The sequence below is a fragment of the Podarcis melisellensis genome (assembly GCF_964234715.1).
Source record: "Podarcis melisellensis genome assembly, chromosome: 7".
NCBI classification, from domain to species: domain Eukaryota; kingdom Metazoa; phylum Chordata; class Lepidosauria; order Squamata; family Lacertidae; genus Podarcis; species Podarcis melisellensis.
Window position 1 is genome coordinate 83,741,675 of NC_138539.1, and position 25,489 is coordinate 83,767,163.

Genomic DNA, 25,489 nt, shown 5'->3' on the forward strand with positions numbered 1-25,489 from the left:
AACCCTTTCGTCTAGCGGGTTTTCCATCTTGCGAGGCGTTCGTCTTGCAGGGCACTACTGTATTTAGATTGTTCCATCAACAATGCAAGCATTTCTGCTTGGCAGATGAAATCATCTCCCCACTCCTCCCCCCACGCCCTGTTTTAAGGGGATCTCCTGACACACCTGCCCTTTCGCCTGAGCTGGCTGGAGGGGGAAGCCCATGACATTAGCAACTAGTCCCCAATATGGCTGGTTGCCAAGGCATGCTTCTTCTTAGTGCAGAAGATGGCCACCAGAATTCTGACAGGTATGGCCAGGTTTATGCATTTTATGCCAACTTTAAAATCACTCTACTAGCTACCTAACTACACTGAGGCACAAGCCAAACTGTTGTTAGTTACCAGTTACCATGCCAACCTGTTCATTTAGGTTGTTTTGGTGAAGCCCTTCATCAAATGCCTTTATGAGGAATCCTGCTGAATCAGACCAAAGGCCTATCTGGTCAGGATACTGTTCTCACGGTAGCCAACGAGATGCCTATAGGAAGCCTACAAGTAGCTCTCCTGCTCCTTCTGCCTCTTTCTACAGGAGGTTATACTGTATATAGATCCGTCATAGCTAGTAGCTATTTATAGACCCACCATTCATAATTTTGCTAATCCCCTTCTCAATCCATCTAAGTTGGTGGCCTTCACTACATGTTGCAGTGATCTCCATTGTTTAACTATGTGCTACATGAAGAAAATATTTTAAATAACTAAATAATTCTGCTTCAGTGAAAACAACGAGTCTTGCAGCACCTTCAGGGCTATCAAATTTATTATTTGCAGAGGCAAATCCAATATATCAGACTTTATGCATCAGACTGATATGTTTTTACACATATGAAAATATCTGTTAAGAGCATTGCTAAAAGAAAACTATTAAATGTTTCATTTTAGTCCTTCTAATCAAAATCCTTTTAATATTTATAGAGTCAAAAAGTGCTCCGCAAGCATGTTATGAAGAAATTAATGGTGAGACAGACAGATTTGGACACTGTGGGATTGACATAAGAAAGGGATTTAAGACTTGTTCTTTGCGGTATGTGATTAGGAAACAGAAGAAATTGTGGCAGGATGCTTGTGGGCTGGCGGCTTGGGCATCTTCTATTGTACGGTGCATGTTTTTACTGTTGATATAGTATCAAGGTGGCCAGTGGGCTGTCATGACCCTCCCACAGGGACTAGGACACCCAGCTCCTGTGTCACTAGCTGAGGGACGGCACTGGGTTTCTGACCCTGACGCTGGTGGTCAGTCCCACTAAACTGTGGTTGACAGTCAGGTGTCTGCTGAACCACATCCTACAACATCAAGGCCAATGGGGCTGGAGCCAGGATTGTCATGGGCATCTTTCCCCCCCAAGACCAAGTAACACAGTGTCTCCCACACTGTCAGTCCAATGGTGCAAGAAGCATACCAGATGGGAGGTCATGGAGGTTTACAAGCCCTCAGTTCACTACCAAGTAGGGGCAGATCTTGGTAATATGGTGCCCTGTCAGATCCTGTCAGATCTTGGTAATATGGTGCCCTAGGATCCTGTCAGAGCCCTCACGCCCCCTTCCAGTGCTTACTTTGGGAAGGTGCACCCTTGACTCCTGTGCCCTGGCGGGGGAACCAGTTGTGCTGCCCAAAATCTGCCTCTTTTCCAAGCCTTGTTGGAGCAAGTTGCACACCAGGCTCTGTCCCTGGTGCTGTAACAAGGGACGTGGGTGGCATTGTGGTCTAAATCACTGAGGCTCTTGGGTTTGCTGATCAGAAGGTTGGCGGTTCGAATCCGCATCATGGGGTGAGCGCCTGTTGCTCTGTCCTAGCTTCTGCCAACCTAGCAGATCGAAAGCATGCCAGTGCAAGTAGATAAATAGGTACCACACCCACACCCACACAAACAAGCAAACAAGCAAACCACACTGCAGCTAACTGAACACAACCAACCAAGCGTTGGACCCTCAAATCTCTCGCAATGCCATCATAAATGAATAAATACATATACAGAGGACCTACCTACACGATGCTGACATAAAAACCCTGCACGAATACTACACAACAGAACAAAAGATCAATATCTCTCTCCCCTTTCCTCTCTCTTTTCCCCCAATTGCATATGTGTCTAGTACCAATGTTAACAAACTGTGAAAAAAACTCTATGAATTGAAAGTAGGGACACTGTACTTTTTTGTCTGTTTGTTTGATACACAGTAAAATCTTTAATAAAAACTAATTAAAAAAAATAGAGGACACAACACAAAAGAAAAATAGATTGAGGAGAAGGATTAATTAATTAATTAATTAATTAATTAATTAATTGTAGATTGCCTTTCACCAAAATGATTATAAGGTGGTTCACGTAAGAAAATCAATACAGCAAAACCATACAACAACAACAAATTAAGATATACCAAAATATATCCGTTGGGCACAATCTGTTGGGCAGTTATCTTTGATGCCAGATGTTTCAAAGGTTGAGGAATAACAGCTCCTCCCACTTGTCATCTGTGTAATGAAAAGCATGCATTTTTAGGTAACATGTTCAAAAACATACTTCCGTTGTCAAATCTGATATATTGGAGGTGAAAAAAAACAGATATTTCCAATACATAATCCCCAACTCTTTGCAAATGTGTGATCCTGTTCTTTTCTCCAAATGCCTTTGACAGGGATATCAAATGTGGAAAGTTAATTTGCCTCTATCCAACCAGAACGCCTTATGTTGACATGGACGTTCCAGTTCTGTACATTCCCTTCCAAGATACCCTTTGTATATCCCTGGACCTTCAACAACCAGAGGGCTTTCCGGACCCAATGCTGGTGAAAGAGGGTACAAAATGTGGAACTGAAAAGGTAAGGGATACAATCTGACACAGCATGACTATTACTGTTACTTAAATGTTGTCACCAGTGCGTATGGTGTCCTAAAGAGCAGCACAAGCCAACGGAAGACCACTGGTCTCATGCTTGAAGAACTTAAATCTAAATTTCAGCTATGAGGAGACAGGTATGATGGGCTGGGAGTGATGGGAGAACCAGAGATGGAAATCAGCAAATGCAGTTAGACGTTGTTTGTTCATAAAGTACTTAAAGCGGGGAGGGGGGGGACCTCAAGCCAGGGGGCTTACCGTAATTCAACCCTGCAGACTTTCTTGTCTCCTCAGGCCATGCCCCCTCCACAGATCTCTTTTTTTAAAAAAATAATTTTTATTAAGTTTTCCATTTAACAATCCAATCGTATCACATTAATTATTCCAAATTATACCAATACATATCATAAAGTCCAAATATTTTGCCAAATTATAATTTTTTGTTGGGGGTTTCCATGCTTCGAATTCAGTAAGGATCCAGTCGTCTCATATTTCTGCTGCTTTTAGTATTCGCCAGTCCCATCTTTCAATCTTCTTGTTGTTATCCTTTTTCTTCTTAATAGCCTCTGAGTTGTTTCCACAGGTGAGTTAAAGTAAGCAATATTATGCTTCTGTGTGAACTTTGTAAGGCTCTCCCTTTTTTAAAAAAAGCTGGTAAGTCTTTTGTTTGCAATAAATTCTCATACGCTGATCCAAAAGTCCTCCTCGGCAGACGCCATCATTCTCAGTTCCGATGAAATAAAATCTAGGCGTTTGCTCATTAATTTTCCCAGACAGGTTGCATCATAAATTAGGCTTTCCAGGGAAGATTTCGCCAAGTCAAACTTAGAATACAAACATGATAACAGAGTAATGGCTCGCCTCCCCCTCCACAGATCTCACCCCTCGTTGGCCATGCCCTGTGCCCTCCTGGACTGCTTTTGCTCGGCTGCAACAAGTCCCTGAGCAGTGCTGTCACCCCTCTTGTTCCATCCACTTTAGCATATGGCCCTTGGAAGACTAGTCGGGGTGGGGGGGTGGAACGGTCTTTGGCCTGAAAGGGGTTCTTTGTCCCTGGCCTTCAGGTATTTACATGTTAGGCTTCCTTTCAGTTGGGGATGATGCAGTGTTCCTGGGGGCTCCCAATATGCGCATTAGGAATGCTCCTCCTGCCATGGTGTTCTTCCTCCAGTTCTTCCTCTTCCTTTTCCTCTTGCACCAGACTGAAACCAAGCGAGAGTTGCTACTACTGCTGATTGCAAAGGGGAAGCAAGTGAGAAAATAGCTGCTCATTGCAGCGGCCAGAGACATGACCACTATCCCCCCCAGCTTGTACTCCCCCTAGCAGCCACTTGGGACACAAGTGGCGCTGTGGGTTAAACCACAGAGCCTAGGACTTGCCAATCAGAAGGTTGGCGGTTCAAATCCCCGCGACGGGGTGAGCTCCCGTTGCTCAGTCCTTGCCCCTGCCAACCTAGCAGTTCGAAAGCACGTCAAAGTGCAAGTAGATAAATAGGTACCACTCTGGCGGGAAGGTAAACGGCGTTTCCGTGCGCTGCTCTGGTTCACCAGAAGCGGCTTGGTCATGCTGGCCACATGACCCGGAAGTGTATGCCGGCTCCCTTGGCCAGTAAAGCGAGATGAGCACCGCAACCCCAAAGTCGGTCCCAACTGGAACTAATGGTCAGGGGTCCCTTTACCTTTACCTTAGCAGCCACTTGCCACTCACTCCTTAATCTGCCTGTAGGCTTCATTAGCTGCCCTCTGACTTTCTTTCTTTAAAAAAAACAAAACAAAGATCTTTATTGAAACTTAACATATATACATAATAACCAAAATCCCCAATGACTCCCTCACATAAAATATAATATGTAAATTGCAACAGCTGCATAATTATACACTTAATTATAAGACCCACCTCCCACCCCCTACTTCCCTCCACAGCAATTCGACTTCTTTATATTTCTTTCTACCTTTTCCCCATTGCATTCTGTAATCATTTTTGTTAAATTCTGATTTTTCCTTCTTTCTTTATTTGTTTTTTATTGCTTACATTTTTTATTCTAAGCCTATTAACATGTCATTTTTAGAACAATATTTTGACATATAATCTTCGAAATACTTTCGCTCCATTCTTAACTTTTGATTTGATTGATATCTTATAATTGAAGTTAATTTTGCCAATTCTATATACTCACTTAATTTACAAATCCACTCTTCCTTTGTTGGTGTGTCCTGAGATTTCCATTTAGTAGCAATCACTACTCTGGCAGTTGTGCCTTCTGACTTTCATAGGAGGTGGAGGAGACTGGAAGAGGAAAAGGTTTTTAGGCATCAGTGCTGGACAAGAGGATGGGATGAAAGCAGGGCATTATGGTTAATCTTGTCCCCTACCCCCCAACCTCCCATGGTAATGCGGTTTTCCTGTAAAAAGGGTAGATCTGGATTAATGGAGGAGGGGAAAATACAGACTAGCACTTCGATGCAGATGACGTTGTGCATACAATCGAAAAATCTTGCATACAGATCTCGCAATAAACACCTGTCAGGAAACACTCATAGATGCGGTCTGGTGAATGCAAAAGGTCTGTTGCAGGGCAGCAACTCTTCTAAAAACTGAAAAATGCTATTGATTTATTTATTTTTAAGGTTTGTCTCAAACAAGTATGTGAAAAGTATGACGTCCTGAAATATGATTGTGATCCTACAAAAACGTGTTTGGGGCATGGAGTAAGTAAAACGAATGTTATATTTTCCATGTTAGTGTTTCTGCTATAAAAAGGAGGCGGTGGTGTTTTCCCTCAGAAACTGTTTGGTGTTTTCTTGTGTGCCTGAAGTTGGCTGTACATATGCAAGAGATTGAGGTGGTGGAGTGGACTTAAGACTACAGCTGGGGAGCTTCATTTTTTACTAAAACCACTTTGTGGGTAGAAAAGTAGCGCAGCAAGAAGAGTTCAGGTTATCCTTCTAACTGCTGTGTTAATTTTCTACTTGGAAGGAATTAATATGGGAACTTTTCTTTAAAAATCTCCAATCCATAGCTTGAAGTGGTACAGCCAGCTCTTACCGCTTCGACTCCATTCTCTTTCATGTGAAGATATCCAGCCGCAGACACCCAGGGTGCTTGACAGTTTCTGAGGGCAGCCATAGAGATAAGAAAACTAGATGACACACTGTGCCCCTTCCTGCTTCCTGAGCTCCAACGTGCCATCAGTGGTGGTGCAAGAGAAAGCCTTTGCAAGGTGTCTACCTTTGCATCACAGTGCTGAGCTGGGAAGAGAAACAGCGTTTCTTAATCCTTATAGAATGCTGGCCTGGGAGAATTTTCTCTCCTCCCAGCACACTGGTGGGAAGGGAAACCCGCCCCCCATCTTCCGCAGGTGTGATTCTATGATTTCATGTATGTTTGCGGGGGGGGGGGAATAGAGCTACTTGCCTGCATGTGTGTCTCTGGTCTGCATGTGTACTAAGCATGTGTACTTTATGTGTGGTAACTTCAGAATTTGCATGATCGCTGTTGCCACAACCACTGTTGGGTTTGTAGAGGGTTGACCAGTCGTGAATGTAGCCCATGACCTGAAAAACATTAGCCACCACCCCTGACCTAAATGCATGCTTTCCGCTGCTAATTGTGAGATCAAGGCATCTGTTAACACATTCTAAAACATGACTTGGTCGTGGATAGAGGAATTGATCTGGCATACATAACAGAGACTTGGTGGGACATGGCAGATGGGGCTGTTATTGCTGCGGCTTGTCCACCAGGTTTCTCTTAAGCACCGCAACCCAGGGTATGTGGGTGGCGGAGTGGTGGTTATTGCAGCAATTTTTAGGAAGTCATTAGTTTTCACTGGGCATCCTATTAAAGAGACTCAGTTTCCTGAATGCATGTTCTAGAAGTTGGGCAGGATTCCTATTGGGGTACCGACCTCCCCACTGAACCAAGAATTCCCTGCCTGAGCTGCTTCAGGTCATGGCAGATGTTCTGCTGGAGACACCTAGGCTGGTGGCCCTAGGGGATTCGAACATCCATGCTGACATGACCTTACACGGGACTGCTTGGGACTTCATCGAAAGCATGGCCTTCATGGAGCTGTCCCTGAATAACTCTGACCCTACTAATAATCATGGACATGCCTTAGATTTTGCATTTACCACTGTGGATGTGGGTGATCTGACATTAAGTTCCAGTACAACAAAAGAAGTGCCATGGTCAAATCACTTCCTGGTGCAACTAGACTTCTCTGTGACCCTTCCCCTCTGCAGGGAGGTGGGACTGATTCGAATGGTCACTTAATGGATCCAAATGACTTCCAAAGAGTGGTGGGAGGTGTCTTGTTCCCATGTTGATGGCCTCTCAGCTGATTCCCTCTGAACCCAGCCATTATGGCCAATTATTATCTAGTCTCAGCTCTTCCATTCTTGGGCAAGGTAATTGAGCAGGTGGTTGCTCAACAACTCCAGGCATGTCTAGAGAGTGGGGAACATTTGGATCCCTTCCATTTAAATCAGAACCAGTGAATGTCCTGTGTGAGTGTCTGGAAGCGGTTGGAGGATGGATGGCAGCTAACAGATGGAGGTTTAATCCCAACAAAACAGAAGTACTGGTCCTGGAGGACAGCCCTGAATGGGGTAACTGCCCTTGAAGGACCAGGTGCTCAGCCTGGGAGTCACAGCTGTCCATGGAGGTGCAGGTTAATTCTATTTTCAGGGCAGCTGTCTACCTGCTCAATCTGGTATGCTGGCTGAGACCCTACCTCCCTGCACACATGTCTTGGTTATCTCTTGATTGGACTACTGCAGCACACTCTATGTAGGGCTACCTTTGAAGGTCCAGCTCCAAGGGCCTTCTGGTGATTCCTGCGAGAAGTGAGGTTACAGGGAACCAGGCAGAGGGCCTTCTCAGCAGTGGTGCCCTCTCTGTGGAACGCCCTCCCATCAGATTTCAAGAAGTTAAATAACTATTCAACCTTTAGAAGACATCTGAAGGCAGCCCTGTATAGGAAAATTTTTAATGTTTAATGTTTTAATATGTTTTTGTATATGCTTGAAGCAGCCTAGCGTTGCTGGGGCAAACTAGTCAAATGGGTGGAGTACAAATAATGAAATAATAATAATAATAATAATAATAATAATAATAATAATTACTACTACTTTACACTTAATTTTATTTTAGACTAGAACTGAAGCCCTACTCAGGAAATAATAAGAATAAAGTTTTCTTAAAGCATATTTTTCTGTTTAAGATAAAGCACGTAAGCAAGGAGTAAATGTTTGCTATTCCTCCCCCACCCCCTTCAGATTTGCAACAACAAAAGAAACTGCCACTGTGATCCAGGATGGGCACCTCCAAATTGCAAGGAAAAAGGCGGTCCCCTCGGAGGAAGCATTGACAGTGGGCTTCGCATGCTGGCTTCTGGTTAGTAAAAGCAGGACCCTCCATCCTGACAAGCAGCTCTGCTGCAGTAGTTTCCAAACTGTTTAGAATTAGGACCCACCTTTCACCTCAGCCTGAAACCATGGGACTGGGTTTGATTTTTGTTTTAACCCATTCATTCCCCTCTTTATTCTTCCCTTGAATTTTCTGTCTTAAAGCAGAAAGATAAAAAATGACAGCACATTAGCTTAGTAATCACTCCTTTATCCAAAGGAACTTTAGGATTGTAGGCTGTGTGTTTATGAGAGTCAGTGTGAGTGAAATGTTTTAGAATTCTTGGTACCTGAACTAAACTGTAATTCCCAGGAAATGGGGGAAGGGTGGCAGTTAAGCTAGTATAAAATTGATCTATGTTTTTAGTACAGTGGTGCCTCGCAAGACGAAAAGAATCCGTTCCGCGAGTCTCTTCGTCTTGCGGTTTTTTCGTCTTGCGAAGCAAGCCCATTAGCGGATTAGCGCTATTAGCGTCTTAGCGGGCTTAGCGGATCAGCTGTTAAGCGGCTTATCGGATCAGCTGTTAAGCGGCTTAGCGGATCAGCTGTTAAGCGGCTTAGCGGATCAGCTGTTAAGAGGCTTAGCAGCTTAGCGGATCAGCTGTTAAGCGGCTTAGCGGCTTGGGAAAAAGGAGGGGGGAGGAAAAAAACCCCATAGGAAATTTGTTTTGCGAAGCACCTCCAAAACGGAAAACCCTTTCGTCTAGCGGGTCTTCCGTCTTGCGAGGCATTCGTCTTGCGGGGCACCACTGTATAAACATAACCCCTCTCTCCATCCCTGTATTTCTAGTTCTTTTTCAAAGAGCAAAAGTGAAAAGCAAATGTTTTAGTACTACTGCCCCTCTCTAAACCAGGCTTTGATGGACTTGTGGATTCTGATGGGCCAGCTGAATCCCTGTGGACTAGTACAAAATCAACGTGGGTGTACTTGCTGATGTACAATTAATTGGGCCAGAACAAAACTTATTGGTGCCAGAGTAAAAAATCCAAACAATACCTTCTTCTTCTTGTAATAATCCTGGAGCACAGGAGACACTGGACCAGGAGAGCCAGTGTGGTGTAGTGGTTAAGAGCAGTGGACTCGTAATCTGGGGAACCGGGTTCGCTTCCCCGCTCCTCCACATGCAGCTGCTGGGTGACCTTGGGCTAGTCACACTTCTCTGAAGTCTCTCAGCCCCAGTCACCTCACAGAGTGTTTGTTGTGGGGGAGGAAGGGAAAGGAGAATGTTAGCCGCTTTGGGACTCCTTCGGGTAGTGATAAAGCGGGATATCAAATCCAAACTCTTCTTCTTCTTCTTCTTGCCCAAACTCCAGTGAAAGGAACAGGAGCTGTACATGAGCATAGCCCTTAGACACAGAAGAGAGAGAGAACACTGCAGAGAAAGAGGCTAACACATTCCTAGTGCTACCCAGTTACTGCTTTTCTGCTGTAAGCTGCAAGCAGAACTGCAACTGATTTCTTACATCATTAGTAGTAGGGCATTTTTCTTTGTGTATAACCTGCTGTGTTCTGCTGACACCTGTGGATTTGGCATAACTTCTGTCTGCAGCTTCACTGTGTCCTTTGTGAAGGATGCCATTTTATGACCCCATTTTATACATATTTTTAAACGGTCTTTTAATTTAACACCTTTCCAGCTCTCTATTTATTTTTAATGAAAGAGAGGAATAGTGCTGTAAAACTGTGTTACTACAATATTACATTTTTATACCTCAATAATGCTAAATTAAAAAATAAAAAACCTTTCTGGTTGTTGCTGTTTTAGCAATGTGGAAAGAGTTTGCTTCCTAATCTTTAAAAAATTCTTAAAAATTGGAGCATTGGGCGGTGCCACGCTAAAAATGTCTAATGCGGCAGCTCTCCTGGTTCAGCCTTTGCTGTGAAATTTGTTTCCATCTAGATATTACAGAAAGAGCCATAGAGGACAACATGCGGACGTGGGTGCTCCTGAGCATATTTCTCTTTCTGCCCATTGTGGTTGGGTCAGCTGTCCTGATTGTCAAATGGGCACGGATCAGCAACTATTTCATAGAGGACAGCGGGTCCCTAGGTGATTCTGAGTAAGTCACTTAGGCCACACTTTATCAGGGCCTGCCCTGTACACACCTGAAATCTTCTGGTCCACCAACAATTTGGACAAGTAGGACCTGCAACAGAATGCAGTCTTCTTCAGCCATGGCTACCTCCACATGCCCTTTTCCCCTCTCATCCACTTTTGCATTGGGCTGTGGGGGAGGGGGTTGGGGGGAGTCCCTTGCTTAGGGATTTTTCCTAATATTTTTGTGGTATTTCTGCAAACCTTGGGGTTCGTCTGAGCCTGCTCTTGCGTCAGAGGTGCCATTTCAGCTACATAATAACACAGATAGGAGTTTGCTGTTGGTATATATCGGGGGGCGGGGAGGCTGTATCCCTCCAGATGTGGTTGGCCATACTGGAGGGAGATGATGTCCAACAACAGAAAGAAAAGCAAGGACAGGAAACCTGTGACCCTCCAGGTGCTGTTGTACTGCAACAACCCATTATGGCTAGTGGTCAGGAAAGATGGGAGGTGTAGGGCCATAGGCTGCCCACCCCAGTACATATAATAATAATTAATTTTCATACTGTATAGTAAAGCTAGCCCCATGACAAAGCCAAGGTATGTTTATCTGTATATAATTGAGGTTAAGTACCAGTAATCTTAATTCTCATTACATTTCAGTTCTTATACTAGATCCGATGAATATAGCATGTCAGACAAAACAAGGTAAGCTTCAACTAACTTAAAGTATACTGATTAAAAAGAAACTAATTTTCCTTCCAGAGCTGGCTGCAGTCTAGAAAAGGATCACTCCCTAATTTATTTTCTCCCTTTGTGATAGTGAAACATGGATTAAATTGTCTAGTTTTTCCCACCAATTAAAGAAGGACTGGGTTTCTCTGCAAAATCTGCATGTTACCTTTCCTTCCAAGGAGCCTCAAGGGAACACACAGTAAAATAAGACCTGAAAACAAACTATTCAGTCTCACTCTACACCAGTCCAAAAATTAGAAGTCAGCTTGGGATGTGAGGGCGATCTGGCTGCGACATCTGTCACCCCACTGATCGCCAGGGTTGACCCGGCTGATCTAGCTGGGTAGGCGGGTTTCCCCTTCCTCCTTCACTGCTTCATGTGCATCCCTCCCAAAGCTGCGCGCTCGGTGGAAGAGGACGACCATCCCAAATAGAAGGAGTGTATCGTTCTTCGGTCAAGGGTATACAATAGCTGCGTTCCCCTGCTAGAACCTCCAAACGAGCTCAAAAATTAGAAGTCAGCTTAATACTCACAATAGACACAGCATTCCTGGAAAACCATCAAAACCTACCAATCCTGGACTCCATCAGCAACCATGCCCACAAACTGCCCCCTGCACCACTGCATCATCTGACACACAGTGTGCATCACAGTGTCCCCCCAGTGGCACAGATTCAGTGGCACAGCCAGCAGTCAGCCCCCTACTGCTTGTCTCCAGGCACCCCTACAAGCCAGACTGCTTGAACTCACAGCTGTTGTTCTTTTAGCACAACACCAAAGGGGAGGAAGAAGAACCCCCCACAAAACAGCACCCATATAGCTCTGGGCTTCGGGGGCCTTCAAAGAGCACTCACAGTCGTCCTGAGCTGAGACTAAGGTTCAGGGCCCACCCAAGGTTATCCAAGGCCAAGAGTGGAAGATACAACAGGCAGAGTCACAGACACCCCGCAACAGCCATCAGCCTCCAGTTGATCACTGGCACTGAGTGACAGATTGTGATGCAGAAAATGAGAGTTTGTGCCACATCAAGGTTGATGTGGAAATACCCTTACTCAGCTTTTGTATACCTAACTGGGGGGAAATCCAACAGTGATGTCAGGAATAAAAGAAAGGGAACTTTTAGGAGGCTGCCCACATGGATTCCAGCCCAGGGCACTTCCTGAACCAGTCAGCCAAAGCAACACAAATGGATGACACAGCTCATGGGGCATTGATTTTCCCTGAGACCATAATCATTAATACCAAGAGGAGTCCATCAATACCTTAGAAAGTGGTACTATAGACAGCAGATTATTTGGGCAATTTTTATATTAGGGCACCAGCTTGATGTTAGGAACATTTTTGCTAATGTTCACCCAAAGAGGTGGGCCTCACTGTGGTTGACATGGAACATGAGTTAGGATGGATCAAACGGCACGCAGGAATCAGTCGCACAACCCCAAGCCTTTCTAAACAAGGAGGAATTTTGCTTGTCTCCTGGAGGGGACTGTCAGGCAGGATTCCAAAGAATTTAAAAAAAAATGTTCATGACTTCTGCTAGTCTATGACTATGAGTCTCCTTAAATTATAGATCATAAATATATAAATACTACAACTACAAACAAAAGACTCATTAAATACTGTCCTATTAATGACAGCGATGTTTGCTTTTTCTTATTTTCTTTTGAATTTTTTTCTGTTTTCTCCATTCACATGGTTTCATCAATTCAAAAATGTTAAATGGCACACCTAAAACTCTGCCAGCCTTCACCAGCGTGGTGCCCTCCAGATGTTTTGGAGTGCAGCTCCTGTTGGTCTCAGCCAGCATGGCCATTTGATGCCAGGGCTGAAGGGAGTTGTGGTCTGAAACATCTGGTGGGCACCACGTTGGTGAAGGCTGAGTAAAGCAGTGACAGGCATTGCTTGGGAAACTGTTTCATAACAGCAGCACTTCCAGGCAAAGCCCCACACTAGATCTTGCCTCCCATAGGAAAGTTACAAAGCAGGGCCAGTTCACCCAAGAGGCAAGGGAAAGCGACTGCCACAGGCAGCAGGATTCATAGGGGCAGCAGATCTGGCCTCCAAAGTACGCATCACCTCCTGCTGCTGCTGTGGTGGCAGTGACAGCACTCCTTGGAGGCCGGATCGGTGCTTTCTTTGGCAACCCACCCCCCCATGCCACCTCTACAGAGGCCTCTTGGTGAACAGATCTCCTCCGATTCTTGTTCCCAATGCACACCTTTATTCCCCCCATTTCCTGATTTAGATCTTCACTCAGCCCTTCCTCCCTGACAGGCAGGAGGTCCCAGTCTGTGGTTTGCCTTAGGGGCCAAAGTGTCTTGGGCCAGCCCTGGTACAGAAATTTCAAAGACTATGGAGTGGAGAGGCTTCTATGGGAGAAGATGGTTTTCCCAATCTCTTCTCCATCTTTCTGGGTGGTGCTAAGGAAATGTAGATGCCCCATTTATTTTTTTGCCTCATTTTGCGGATTCTCCTTATCTCCATCATGTCTTCTCTCCTCTCTCCCTCCTGCTGCCCCCGTCATGTGAGTAGCTTGAGCAACCGAGAAGACACAACGTGACCAGACCTGGGCCAGGCTCCTGCTGTTTATATGACTTGTAGCTGCCTAATAAATGACTGCTTGTTTATACAGTACAGGTGAAAAGTATTCTGTGAATGGTTCTCCAGGTCCTTCTTTGCATTTGGATACAGCATGCAGGGGATTCATTATGGGTTGGCGTCAGCAGGTGGATGCTGAGACTGCAAGTCCTGCCAATTACCCATCAAAGCTCTACCTAAAAGCAAAGTTTGTATTCTTAGCCACACATCCAAGCATTCTTCTCAGCTAAAGTTGCCCCCGGTCCCCAACCAGCTTCTTAGGCTTACCAGCTGTGTGGAAAACAGAAATGAAACCATTACAGTGGTACCTCGGTTTACGAACTTAATCTGTTCCAGAAGTCCTTTCTTAAACCAAAACCATTCTTAAACCGAGGTGCGCTTTCCCTAATGAGGCCTCCTGCCGCTTGTGCCCTTCCACCGTTCTGATTCTGTTCTTAGACCGAGGTAAAGTTTGCAAACTGGGACACTACTTCCAGTTTTGCAGAGTTCGTAAACCGAATCATTTGTAAACAGGACTGTTCTTAAATCGAGGTACCACTGTACTTTGTCCCCTTCTTCCAGCTTTACAGTGGTTTTTGTTTGTGAATGAAAGTTTGTCGCCTCGCACACTACTGCTAAGACAGGTGATCTGGGGGAAGGAGCAGAATGGCAGCGCAAATCTTATGTCCCAGCCAACCTAATTTACTGAGAGCAGCTCCTCTTTTCTGGTACCTATTCTGGTAACACACACAAAGGTTGGCAAAGCAGGGCTGGTGTGGGGTGTGGCCTGGGAAGACTCTTAGATCTAGAAAGCTGCATGTGACCTTGAGCCTGAGGTTCCCCATTCTGGGTTTCATCTAGTCAGGCCTCCCATTATCCAGAGCCACCAGCCTGATGTCTGTGGAAACTACAAGTCACACAGCTGCACTGGTAGCACCAAAGTGACCACCCCAAGGCACAAGCCTGGGCAGTGTGCCTGGAGGTCCTGGGATGCCCAGATGGCAGGGTCCCCCTCTTGGCCTCACTGATGAGGTCCAAAGGAAAGCACCAGCTTGGCTGCAGGAGTTGCCAGACAGAGGTGTACAAGGTGCCATCCAACCGTTTTAGAGACTGCACTCTGGATTTGTGTAGGGTTTCTCCTGAGCATTCTTATTAAGTTGTGGGTTGACATAGCAGCCGGCACAGCGATTTCTTCAAGTAGCTCTTTATTTTGTAAGCTGGAATAGAACTGACTGCAAACAGCTCAGCCGGCCTGCTTTTATAGGCAGCCGGCTGTCAACATTGTAACAACCACAGCCCAGAGTTCCCGCCTAAAATAACTGCTGCGGACCTGAGTGAAAACTATCTACAGACCTGAGTGAAAACTATATACAGTATCCCCCTGTTGGCCCAGGGTGAAACTACACTACATAACACCCCTCCCCACCGAGATAAGGCGTTAGTTACAATCGTAATGGTTTCCTTATATACAGCACTACGCGTAATGGTTCAATTAGGCACAAAAGCATATCGGTTACATTTCCCATACTTAGACCAACAGTGATACATGTCCAACAACATAGTCCTTTAAATAAGTTGGGCGCTTGGAAACTCTGCCAGACCGCCGGGGACTGGTAGCCAAGTCCGGAGGGCCACACAGTTCTCGCTGAGGCTGTGGTGCGACCCTAGGTGGCGTTGGAACCAACTCCCCTGGATCCGCTGCTGTGGGTGGAGCCTCCGCAAGTGGAGTGGTCTGAGTCTGTTCTGAAGCGGCTTGGTTCGGCTCCACGCTGGTAGTTTGCGAGGGAGGTGTAGGTGGGGCCTCGCCATCTGTACGTGTCTCTTCTGGAGCTGCAAGCGCAGTTGGGGGCACCTTGGTAGTGTCCAAGTTCCCAACCCTGCGCCTAAGCTGGTCTATGTGCCGTCGCCACAAGCGTCCATCTTCGAGTGCCACCTGGTACGAGCGAGGTCCAGTGACTCCCACTACTGTGGCTGGCACCCAAGGAATGTCCCCCACATAGTTCCGGGCAAAGACCTGGTTTCCTGGGACAAATGACCGTGGCGCGTTGGCACAGCCTGGGGGTTCAGCCACGGTAAAGTCCGGGTGTAGCCGGTCGAGCGGTGACCTGAGGCGGCGGCCCATAAGCAGTTCAGCAGGACTCCTCCCTGTGGCCGCATGAGGGGTGATGTGTTGCACGAACAAGTATTCGGCGACCCGCTCATGCCAGTCTCCCCGGTCCAGGCGCGCCAGTGCCTCTTTTGCCGAGCGCACCATTCTTTCTGCTTGCCCGTTGCTGGATGGATGAAAGGGTGCCGTTAGGGCATGGCGGATGCCCAGTCCCAAAAGATACCGCTCAAAGGTGCCTGACGTGAACTGCGGTCCGTTGTCAGAGACAAGGACATCAGGACACCCATGCGTTGCAAACAGGCCTCGCAGCACCCGGATGACAGCTTCGGTAGTGGTGGAGGGCATCAGGGCGACCTCCAGCCATTTGGAATAGGCGTCCACCACTACCATAAAGGTCCGGCCGTGAAAGGGGCCAGCCAGATCGATGTGCACCCTCGACCAGGGTGTCTTTGGCATCTCCCAGGTGTGTCCCTTAGCTGCCGGTGGTGCAGGCCTCGACTCTTGGCACGCTTGACAGGCGGACACCCAGGCAGTGATGGCATCGTCCATATTAGGCCACCAGACGTAACACCGAGCCAATGCCTTCATTTTGACAATTCCCGGGTGGCCAACGTGCAGAGCCTCCAGGACGCGCTGACGGAGTCCCTGGGGAATCACGACGCGGTCTCCCCACAGCAGACAGCCGCGATGAGCTGAGAGTTCATGTTGTCTGGTTGCGAAGGGCTGGAACTCCGATGCAAAAGGCCCTTGTGGCCACCCCCTCCACACCCAGTTGAGCACCCGGCTGATGGTGTGATCCTGGGCAGACGCGGAGGCCACAGTGGTAGCTGATACAGGCGCTGCCGGAAGATCCTCAATCAGAAGGAGCGATGAAGCTGGAGCCGGGTCTTCCACAAATGCTGGAAGAGGGCAACGGCTGAGGGCGTCGGCATGGCCCATCGATTTCCCCAGGCGATGGATGAGCCGGTAGTGGTAGGCAGCCAGGAAAACAGTCCATCGCAGCATGCGTGGCGAGAGGACCGGTGGAGTTGGACGATCACCGGCGAGGAGGCCCAGGAGTGGCTTGTGGTCAGTGATGAGGTCAAAAGTCCTGCCATAGAGGTATTCATGGAACCTCTTCACTCCAGCCACAAGTGCCAATGCCTCCTTGTCGAGCTGGCTGTAATTCCGTTCCGTTGGAGATAGTGTCCTGGAAAAGTAGGCGAGCGGTGCTTCTCTTCCATCTGGAAAACGGTGACTAAGGACAGCACCGATGCCAAAAGGTGAGGCGTCGCAGGCAAGGACCAGCGGCCTGGATTCACTGTACTGTACCAGCACACTGTCTGAAGAAAGGAGAGCCTTGACCGCGTTGAAGGCCGCCGTCTCCCGATGACCCCAGGCCCAAGGCGTCTTAGTGCTAAGGAGTCGGTGAAGAGGCTCAGCCACTGTGGCTTTGTGGGGCAGGAACATGTTATAAAAGTTCAGCAGCCCCAGGAATGCCTGCAACTCCGTTTTGTTCTTTGGGGTGGGGGCCTGCTGGATAGCGCGGATCTTGGATGTGGTTGGGTGAAGGCCGGAGGCATCGATAAGATAGCCCAGGAACTCTACCTGTGGAACGGCGATCTGGCACTTCTCCCTCTTTACCTTGAGCCCGGCCTCTTGGAACCTGGTCAGCACGGCACGGAGGCGCTCGAACAGCTGCTGGTGTGAGTCTGCAGACACCAAGACGTCATCAAAATATGGTACCACGCCCGGAAGCCCTTGCAGGAGACGCTCCATAAGGCTTTGGAAGATTCCAGGAGCCACACTCACCCCAAACTGCAACCGGAGGCAACGGAATGCCCCCCGGTGGGTGACGATCGTCTGGGCTTCAGCAGTGGCATCATCAACTGGCAGTTGTTGATATGCTTGGGCAAGGTCCAGCTTAGCGAAGACCTTACCCTCACCCAGGGAATGCAGCAGGTGTTGGACAACAGGAACCGGATAAGCGTGCTGCTGAAGTGCCTTGTTGATCGTGCACTTGTAGTCAGCGCAGATTCTCACCGACCCATCTGGCTTGACAGGCGTGACGATGGGGGTTTCCCACTTGGCGTGGTCAACCGGCTCCAAAACTCCTTGGGCAATCAGTTTGTCCAGTTGTTCGTCCACCTTAGCCTTGAGAGCAAAGGGAACCCGGCGTGGCTTTAGCTTGATGGGGGCGACTTGTGGATCAAGGCTAAAGGAGATGGGCGTACCTGTATATTGCCCCAAGGTGCCGTCAAAAACCTCGGCAAAGTCTTTGACCAGACCCTCAGTCTCTGCGTTAGAGATGCAGTTGATGCCGGTGACTTCCAGGCCGAGGGCATCAAACCAGTCTAGCCCTAGGAGGCTTGGCCGCTGACCTTCGACCACCACCAACCGGAGCAGGCCCGAAAAATCCTTGAAGGCGATCCGGAACCGGCCAACGCCTACCACGGGAATGTCGTTTCCCTGGTAGTCTCTCAGGTGTACGCGGTGAGAGTTGAGTTGCCTCTTGGACACTCTGGGTACCAGTCTTTTGATGGTGCTCCATGACACGATGGACAGGGCAGACCCGGTGTCGATCTCCATGTCACATGGAGCTCCTTCAATGAGCACCGTGACGTTCAGCTTGTGTCGCGTAGGCGAGTCGGTTTGGCCAATCGTGGTTCCAGACGGGCAGCGGCAGTTGGTGAGAGCGAAACAACTTTCCTTGGCAGACTGGAGTGAAGACTTGGACTTGCGAGTCGATGAAGGGGGGGGTGTCAGACGGAGCCGATCGGCAGACCTTAGCGATGTGGCCCCTTCTGGAACACTTCCTACAGATGGCGTCTCTGAATCGACACTTGGCACGGGAATGGTTGCCTCCGCAGCCGGCACATTCCGGTTGGCCCTTGGACTTCTGTTGGAACTTCCTGCGCTCCCGCTTTGTCTGGTGCACGTCATCGTCTTCACTGGAGGATGCCTCATCACTGCTGGCCTCTTCATGATGCACCGGAACTGGCTCCCTAGCAAGACGCGGGCTGCTGGACTTGCGGATCTCCTGGGCGGAGCGTTCAGCAGCTTCTGAGGCCACAGCCTCCTCAATGGCTTTCTGTAGCGTGAGGTCCGGCTTGGCTAGGAGACGCCGTTGCAGATGGATGTCCCGGACCCCGCAGACGATTCGATCCATCAGGGCATCGTCTAAGTCTCGGAACTCACAGTGCATTGCAGCCTGGCGCAGGGCGGTGGTGTAGCTGTTGATTGACTCCCCCTCTGCCTGGTTCCGGTGGTAGAACGCATGGCGGGCAGCAATCTTGGACGGCTTTGGTGCATAGTGGTTGCGGAGCTTCTCTTGGATCGTGTCCCATGGTGTTGCCTGGACTGCTTCAGGCGCAACCAATGCTCGGGCCGTCTCAAACACCTCAGGCCCACAGAGGCTGAGGAATAGGCCCCGCTTCCGATCCTTTGATACTGCTGTCAGCTCGTTGGCTTGGAGGTAGCAGTCGAACCGAGCGAGGTAGGAGTCCCATGATTCAGAGGCTGGCGCAAACGGCAGTAGAGGCACAAGTGAAGCCATGATTCCGATGCCGGCGTGAAGGGCGATGGATGGAACACAGTGCTCTAGCCAGAACAGTCAGCTCTGAATTGGTTCTGCCCAGTGATTTCGCTCAGTGATTTCGCTCTGTGATTCAGCTCAGTGATTCAGCTCAGTTCAGAGGCTGGCCGCATCTGGCTGTGCTCTGATGTCCATCCATCCCACCTTCGTCGCCAGTATTAAGTTGTGGGTTGACATAGCAGCCGGCACAGCGATTTCTTCAAGTAGCTCTTTATTTTGTAAGCTGGAATAGAACTGACTGCAAACAGCTCAGCCGGCCTGCTTTTATAGGCAGCCGGCTGTCAACATTGTAACAACCACAGCCCAGAGTTCCCGCCTAAAATAACTGCTGCGGACCTGAGTGAAAACTATCTACAGACCTGAGTGAAAACTATATACAGTATCCCCCTGTTGGCCCAGGGTGAAACTACACTACATAACAATTCTCTTCCCCGATGATGCCTTGCAAGGCAGCGGAGATTTCAGATCAGCTTTCCTTCTACATACAGGGAATGAGGCAGAGGGCCTTCTTGGTTGTGGCGCCCACCCTGTGGAACGCTCTCCCACCAGATGTCAAAGAAATAAACTACCCTCTGACGTTTAGAAGACATCTGAAGGCAGCCCTGTTTAGGGAAGTTTTTAATGACTGATGTTTCAATGTATTTTTAGTCTTTTATTGGAAGCCGCCCTGAGTGGCTGGGGAAACCCAGCCAGATGGGAGGGGTATAAATAATAAATTACTACTACTACTACTACTACTACTACTGCTACTACATACCCTCCCAGGTTGCTGAGCTCCATCTGCCCCTCATTTCCCATGCACATACATACATACATCGTTGTTGTTTAGTCGTTTAGTCTTGTCCGACTCTTCGTGACCCCATGGACCAGAGCACACCAGGCACTCCTGTCTTCCACTGCTTCCCGCAGTTTGGTCAAACTCATTTTAGTAGCTTCGAGAACACTGTCCAACCATCTCGTCCTCTGCCGTCCCCTTCTCCTTGTGCCCTCAATCTTTCCCAACATCAGGGTCTTTTCTAGGGAGTCTTCTCTTCTCATGAGGTGGCCAAAGTATTGGAGCCTCAGCTTCAGGATCTTTCCTTCCAGTGAGCACTCAGGGCTGATTTCCTTAAGAATGGATAGGTTTTCGCCCAGCTTCACACAAATGGCTTCCTGATTGCTCCCAGAGTCAAAGCAAACTCCCATTCCTTATCTTGCACCTCTCCTCCACTTTTCGGTGCTCATGGCCCAAGAAAATCGCGCCCATGACTTTTGTCTCACCTTGAACACCTTCAGCCCCTTGAACACATCCTGTTCCACCCTTTCCCCTTGGCTGCCCTTTGATGATGCTGACCCCCTCTCTTCCTTTGAAAACTAACCACACTTATCTTTGGTCCAACTCTTTCAGGCAGAGCTCCAGGGCCCACGCTTTAACGCTCCGTGTCAGAGCAGTTTGCCGGGGGTTAAACACTTGTTAAAGCTGAATCAGTGCAAACATCCATTTGGGTTTTCCACTGATTGACATTTGCTCCAGTTGAGAGTTAAAGAGTGTGTTTTACAGGGAATGCTCCAGAGCAGGCTTCCTCAGACTCGGCCCTCCAGATGTTTTGAGACTACAATTCCCATCCCACTGGTGCTGCTAGCTAGGGATCATGGGAGTTGTAGGCCAAAAACATCTGGAGGGCCGAGTTTGAGGAAGCTAGAAACAGGTGCTCAGACACAGAGCTTTAAATTGTGGGCTGTGCCAGGAAAGTGGAGGAAAGATGAGTGTGGATAAGCCCTAAATTATTCCAAGAAGACATTATGGAGAAGGAAAAGGCTGGGTAAGGGCTGCCGATTAATCCCTGGAGTCTGCTAGCCCTGTGTTTGGGCGCACAGTATCTTAGGGTGCTGGCCATCTCCTCCAGATACCTCATTCAGGGACAGGGGTATTTAGCTGCCTACTGGAATGCTTAAGCAGGGCCTCCACTTATGCTCAACATGCATGTTTGTAAATAAACTCAAATACTACAAAACACAAATTAAGTCTCCAGTGAGTTCCTTCCAAAGGAAACCAAACCTGGGTAGGGACCACACCTGGGAACTTTCCACTGCTCAGAGAAGAGCAAATATATTGGGCTGCTGAAGAAAATCAGGAGTGTGAAACACAAGGATGGGGATGGGAGAGACAGGACATATACTGCATGTACTTTTGTGAAACATCTGGTGCCTGGATTATGCCAGAGACAGGTTGCTGCTAGGCTTGACAGATAATTGACTGAGGTGTTGAAATCTCTTACCTGAGCCCATGACAGGTGCTGAGTATTGCAACAGAGTTGGGGAACCCTTGTATGTATCCTTGATAGAAGCATTCGCTCTAAAGTTATTTTTTTAAATGAGAAAAAAGCAACTGATGCAGCATTTACACAATTGAAATTCTCTATTAACTAGGCTTACATGAAGTTTTTAACCCTTCCCCTCCTGCCCACAGTTTCAATTCCCCCAGAATTGTGCTTCTAACAATCTTCCATTCATTCATGTCACCACCCACCCTTTAAAAGGCCATAGATTGTTTAATCAGCCCAAGGCCTGTGAGAAGAGGAATATGTTCTTGTCTGGCCCCCAAAGATATGTAATAAAGGTACCATGTGAGCCTCCCTGGGACAGCATTCCATAAGCAGGGAACCACCCCAGCCATTCTAATGTTGCTGTTCTCTAGGTAAAATTAAAGGACCCCTGAATGGCAACTATGGGATGTGGCGCTCATCTTGCTTCAGGCCGAGAGAGCCGGTGTTTGTCTGCAATAATCTGAGCCAAAGGCCTTTCTCTCAGTACCCCTTACTGCAGCCTTATCAGTTCCCCTCTCTAAGGAGACTTCTTGCATGACATCTCTCTTTTCCTTTCAGTGCCTTTTAGATTCATCCATTTTTAATCATTCCTGGAATTTTTTCCACCATGCTGTTTTCTTGGGAAGCTCCATTGTTATGTATGTGTTGTCATTTTTTATTGTTTTACTACTACTACTACTAATACTGGGCTTCTTTGAACCCTTGTAAGCCATTCTGGGAACTTGCTGCTGAACAGTTTGGGTAAGATGCTTCCTAAGAAATAAAAAAATAAATATTTTGTGGGGCGCTTTTGTCTAGAGTAGGCATGGTGCATAAACTGAGTATTCTCACTTCCTCTGACCTGCTGGACAGTTCTGAGCAAAATAAGACCAGTGGCCCTGTTGAGGTAGTAGTGGACTAGAAAAGGCCCAATCTGATCACCTTCTGGAGCCTGAAATCAAAATCAGGTGCAGATTAGTAAGTGGCCTGGGTCACGTTTCACGTTAAGACAAGCCATGGTTCTCCAGGGTTTCAGACAGGGTCTCTGCCTAGAGACACTGGAGACTGAACTTGGGACCTTCTCCATGCACAGCCCGTGCTCTGCCACTGAGCTACAGCCTCCCCATTGTGGGAAGGTTTACTTTAGCAGAGTTAAACAATCCCCTTTATAAGTTTATGCAGCGATCAGCTTGTTGCTGACTTGTCTGAGTTCTACTAATAAAGATCCCTTCCTGGTTAAAAATCCCTTTGAATCCCTCTTAAAGAATACACACATGAATCTGATTCACATTAATATAACACTATTTTACTCTCAGATTCATTCAGGTTTACAGAACTGGACCTGAAGGCAGGCTTAGGTTACATAACAAGCAAATAAAATATACCAGAGGGAAGTTGGTTCCGAGGAGACTGCAACTGAGCAGTTATATTTCAAAACTACCAGCAACCGACAAACTGGTTGTCACAGCAACTGGTTAGAACATGGAGGCCGTTAGTCCTCTATCGGAATGTCGCACTTGGCTGCACCTTTACACCCCACACCCAGAAGCCAAAGGGTTAAGACTAGGCGGTCACTTACTGTTGCTGCAGGTAAATTGTGTATATCTTCTTTTTTATTGTAATAATGTAAGTCTGTGTGGGGACGCAGGTGGCGCTGTGGGTTAAAGCCTCAGCGCCTAGGACTTGCCGATCGAAAGGTCGGCGGTTCGAATCCCCGCAGCGGGGTGCGCTCCCGCTGCTCGGTCCCAGCGCCTGCCAACCTAGCAGTTCGAAAGCACCTCCAGGTGCAAGTAGATAAATAGGGACCGCTTACCAGCGGGAAGGTAAACGGCGTTTCCGTGTGCGGCTCTGGCTCGCCAGAGCAGCGATGTCACGCTGGCCACGTGACCCGGAAGTGTCTCCGGACAGCGCTGGCCCCTGGCCTCTTAAATGAGATGGGCGCACAACCCCAGAGTCTGTCAAGACTGGCCCGTACGGGCAGGGGTACCTTTACCTTTACCTTTAAGTCTGTGTGCTCTGGACAATTCAAAAGAAAACAAAAAAATCAATCAGAAGGGTATGTTGAAACAGTATTTTTACAAATGAAATGAACAGTCTCTATTGAAATGTATTTGATGATGGCAGAAAAGCTATGGCAGGGGTTGGCTGAGCCTCTTTATCTCAGCAGGACTGCCTGTCAAGAGCCTGAAAGGCCATACCTGGCCTCTTTCCACCTGGCTTGGGTCGGGGCCTGAAGGGCACTTAAAGATTGATGCTGTTGCTGCTGCCCAGCAATTGGCTGAGCCAGGGCTGTCGACTGTCCGGTTCAAAGTGCCCTCTCCGATTGCATGAAGCCCGGAGCTGAAGGCGATGAAACAGTTGCTGAGACGGCGGGAGCACCGGTGGCAGAAACCTCATTTTGAATCGGACCGGACACGGGTTAGAGCTCAACATCGAGCCTACCAAGTGGCAACGGCAAAGAGGACTTTCTTCACCGCCTCTATTGCATCTGCAGAAAATAGCAGAAGGAGACTCTTTCAGGTGGTTTGCAATTTAACAGACCCACCTTTGTTGAATCCCGACAAGACTGAAGTAGAGTTTTGGGGGGACAGGGGGCGGGCGGGTGTGGGGGACTCCCTGGTCCTGAAAGGGGTAACTGTGCCCCTGAAGGAGCAGGTGCGCAGCCTGGGAGTAATTTTGGACTCACTGCTGTCCATGGAGGTGCAGGTCAATTCTGTGTCCAGGGCAGCTGTATACCAGCTCCATCTGGTACGCAGGATGAGACCCTACCTGCCAGCGGACTGTCTCACCAGAGTGGTGCATGCTCTGGTTATCTCCTGCTTGGACTTCTGCAACATGATCTACGTGGGGCTACCTTTGAGAGTGAGCTGGAAACTACAACTAATCCAGAATACAGCACCTAGACTGGTGAATGGGAGTGGCTGCCAAGACCACATAATATTGGTCCTAAAAGACCTACATTGGCTGCCAGTACGTTTCTGAGCACAATTCAAAGTGTTGGTGCTGACCTTTAAAGCCCTAAACAGCCTCGGCCCAGTATATCTGAATGCTCTCCCACCAGATGTCAAAGAAATAAACTACCCTCTGACGTTTAGAAGACATCTGAAGTCAGCCCTGTTTAGGGAAGTTTTTAATGACTGATGTTTTGATGTATTTTTAATCTTTTTTTGAAAGCTGCCAGTCAGTGTGGACAATACTAAGCTAGGCAGCTTCCTAGGTTCCTATGTTTCAAGGCAGAGACAGATTTTATAGGACATTTCCTCCACACTGAGGTTGACACCTCTTCCTAGATAGTAATCTGACACTGGATACCCACATCAGCCTTAACCATCTGCTGTACCCATCTCTGTTAGGATGCCTCTGTGTTCTGTGTGGGGCTTCCCTCAGGACTGAGCTGGAAGCTGCAGTTAGGGCAGAATTATGCAGCGTAATTGCTGACAGGAGTGGAAAGCATGGAGTGCCTGCGCTCAGAGATCGGCACTGGCCAAGATCAAGGTAAAGCCCTTAACAAATAGGGACCCAGATTCAGGTAGGTAGCTTGATCTGACGGAGTAGAAATATATATATATAAAATAATAAAATTGTCCAGTAGCACCTTAGAGACCAACAAAGTTTGTTCTTGGTATGAGCTGTTTTCCTATGTCATGAAGGCTGAAATTTCAATTCGGTGGAGGAGGGTCAATATATTAACTGATATGCATGAAATTTTAGATATAGCTATATAATACCTATTACAGTGGTGCCCCGCAAGACGAACGCCTCGCAAGATGGAAAACCCGCTAGACGAAAGGGTTTTCCGTTTTGGAGGCGCTTCACAAAACAAATTTCCCTATGGGGTTGCTTCGGAAGACGAAAAAATCTTGTGTCCCCCCCGTGTGGTTTT

At 47.8% G+C, this 25,489-nt stretch overlaps 1 protein-coding gene and 1 long non-coding RNA gene across 2 annotated transcripts in view; both read left to right on the forward strand.

Moving 5' to 3' along the window:
- Positions 1–13,697, forward strand: part of LOC309374786 (disintegrin and metalloproteinase domain-containing protein 2-like) — a gene marked incomplete at its 5' end in the record, with an annotated part of 46,126 nt that extends 32,429 nt beyond the window's left edge. Inside the window, 7 exons of the mRNA XM_081919968.1 lie at positions 957–1,065; positions 2,679–2,862; positions 5,508–5,588; positions 8,160–8,277; positions 10,190–10,349; positions 10,991–11,035; positions 13,596–13,697. Of these exons, the coding sequence (XP_081776094.1) occupies positions 957–1,065; positions 2,679–2,862; positions 5,508–5,588; positions 8,160–8,277; positions 10,190–10,349; positions 10,991–11,035; positions 13,596–13,623 (725 nt within the window). The 3' untranslated portion in view covers positions 13,624–13,697. The remainder of the gene's footprint in view (positions 1–956; positions 1,066–2,678; positions 2,863–5,507; positions 5,589–8,159; positions 8,278–10,189; positions 10,350–10,990; positions 11,036–13,595) is intronic.
- The window catches only part of LOC309373612, a 67,705-nt gene that overhangs the window by 39,585 nt on the left and 2,631 nt on the right, over positions 1–25,489 (forward strand). The gene's annotated exons all lie outside the window — the stretch shown is intronic.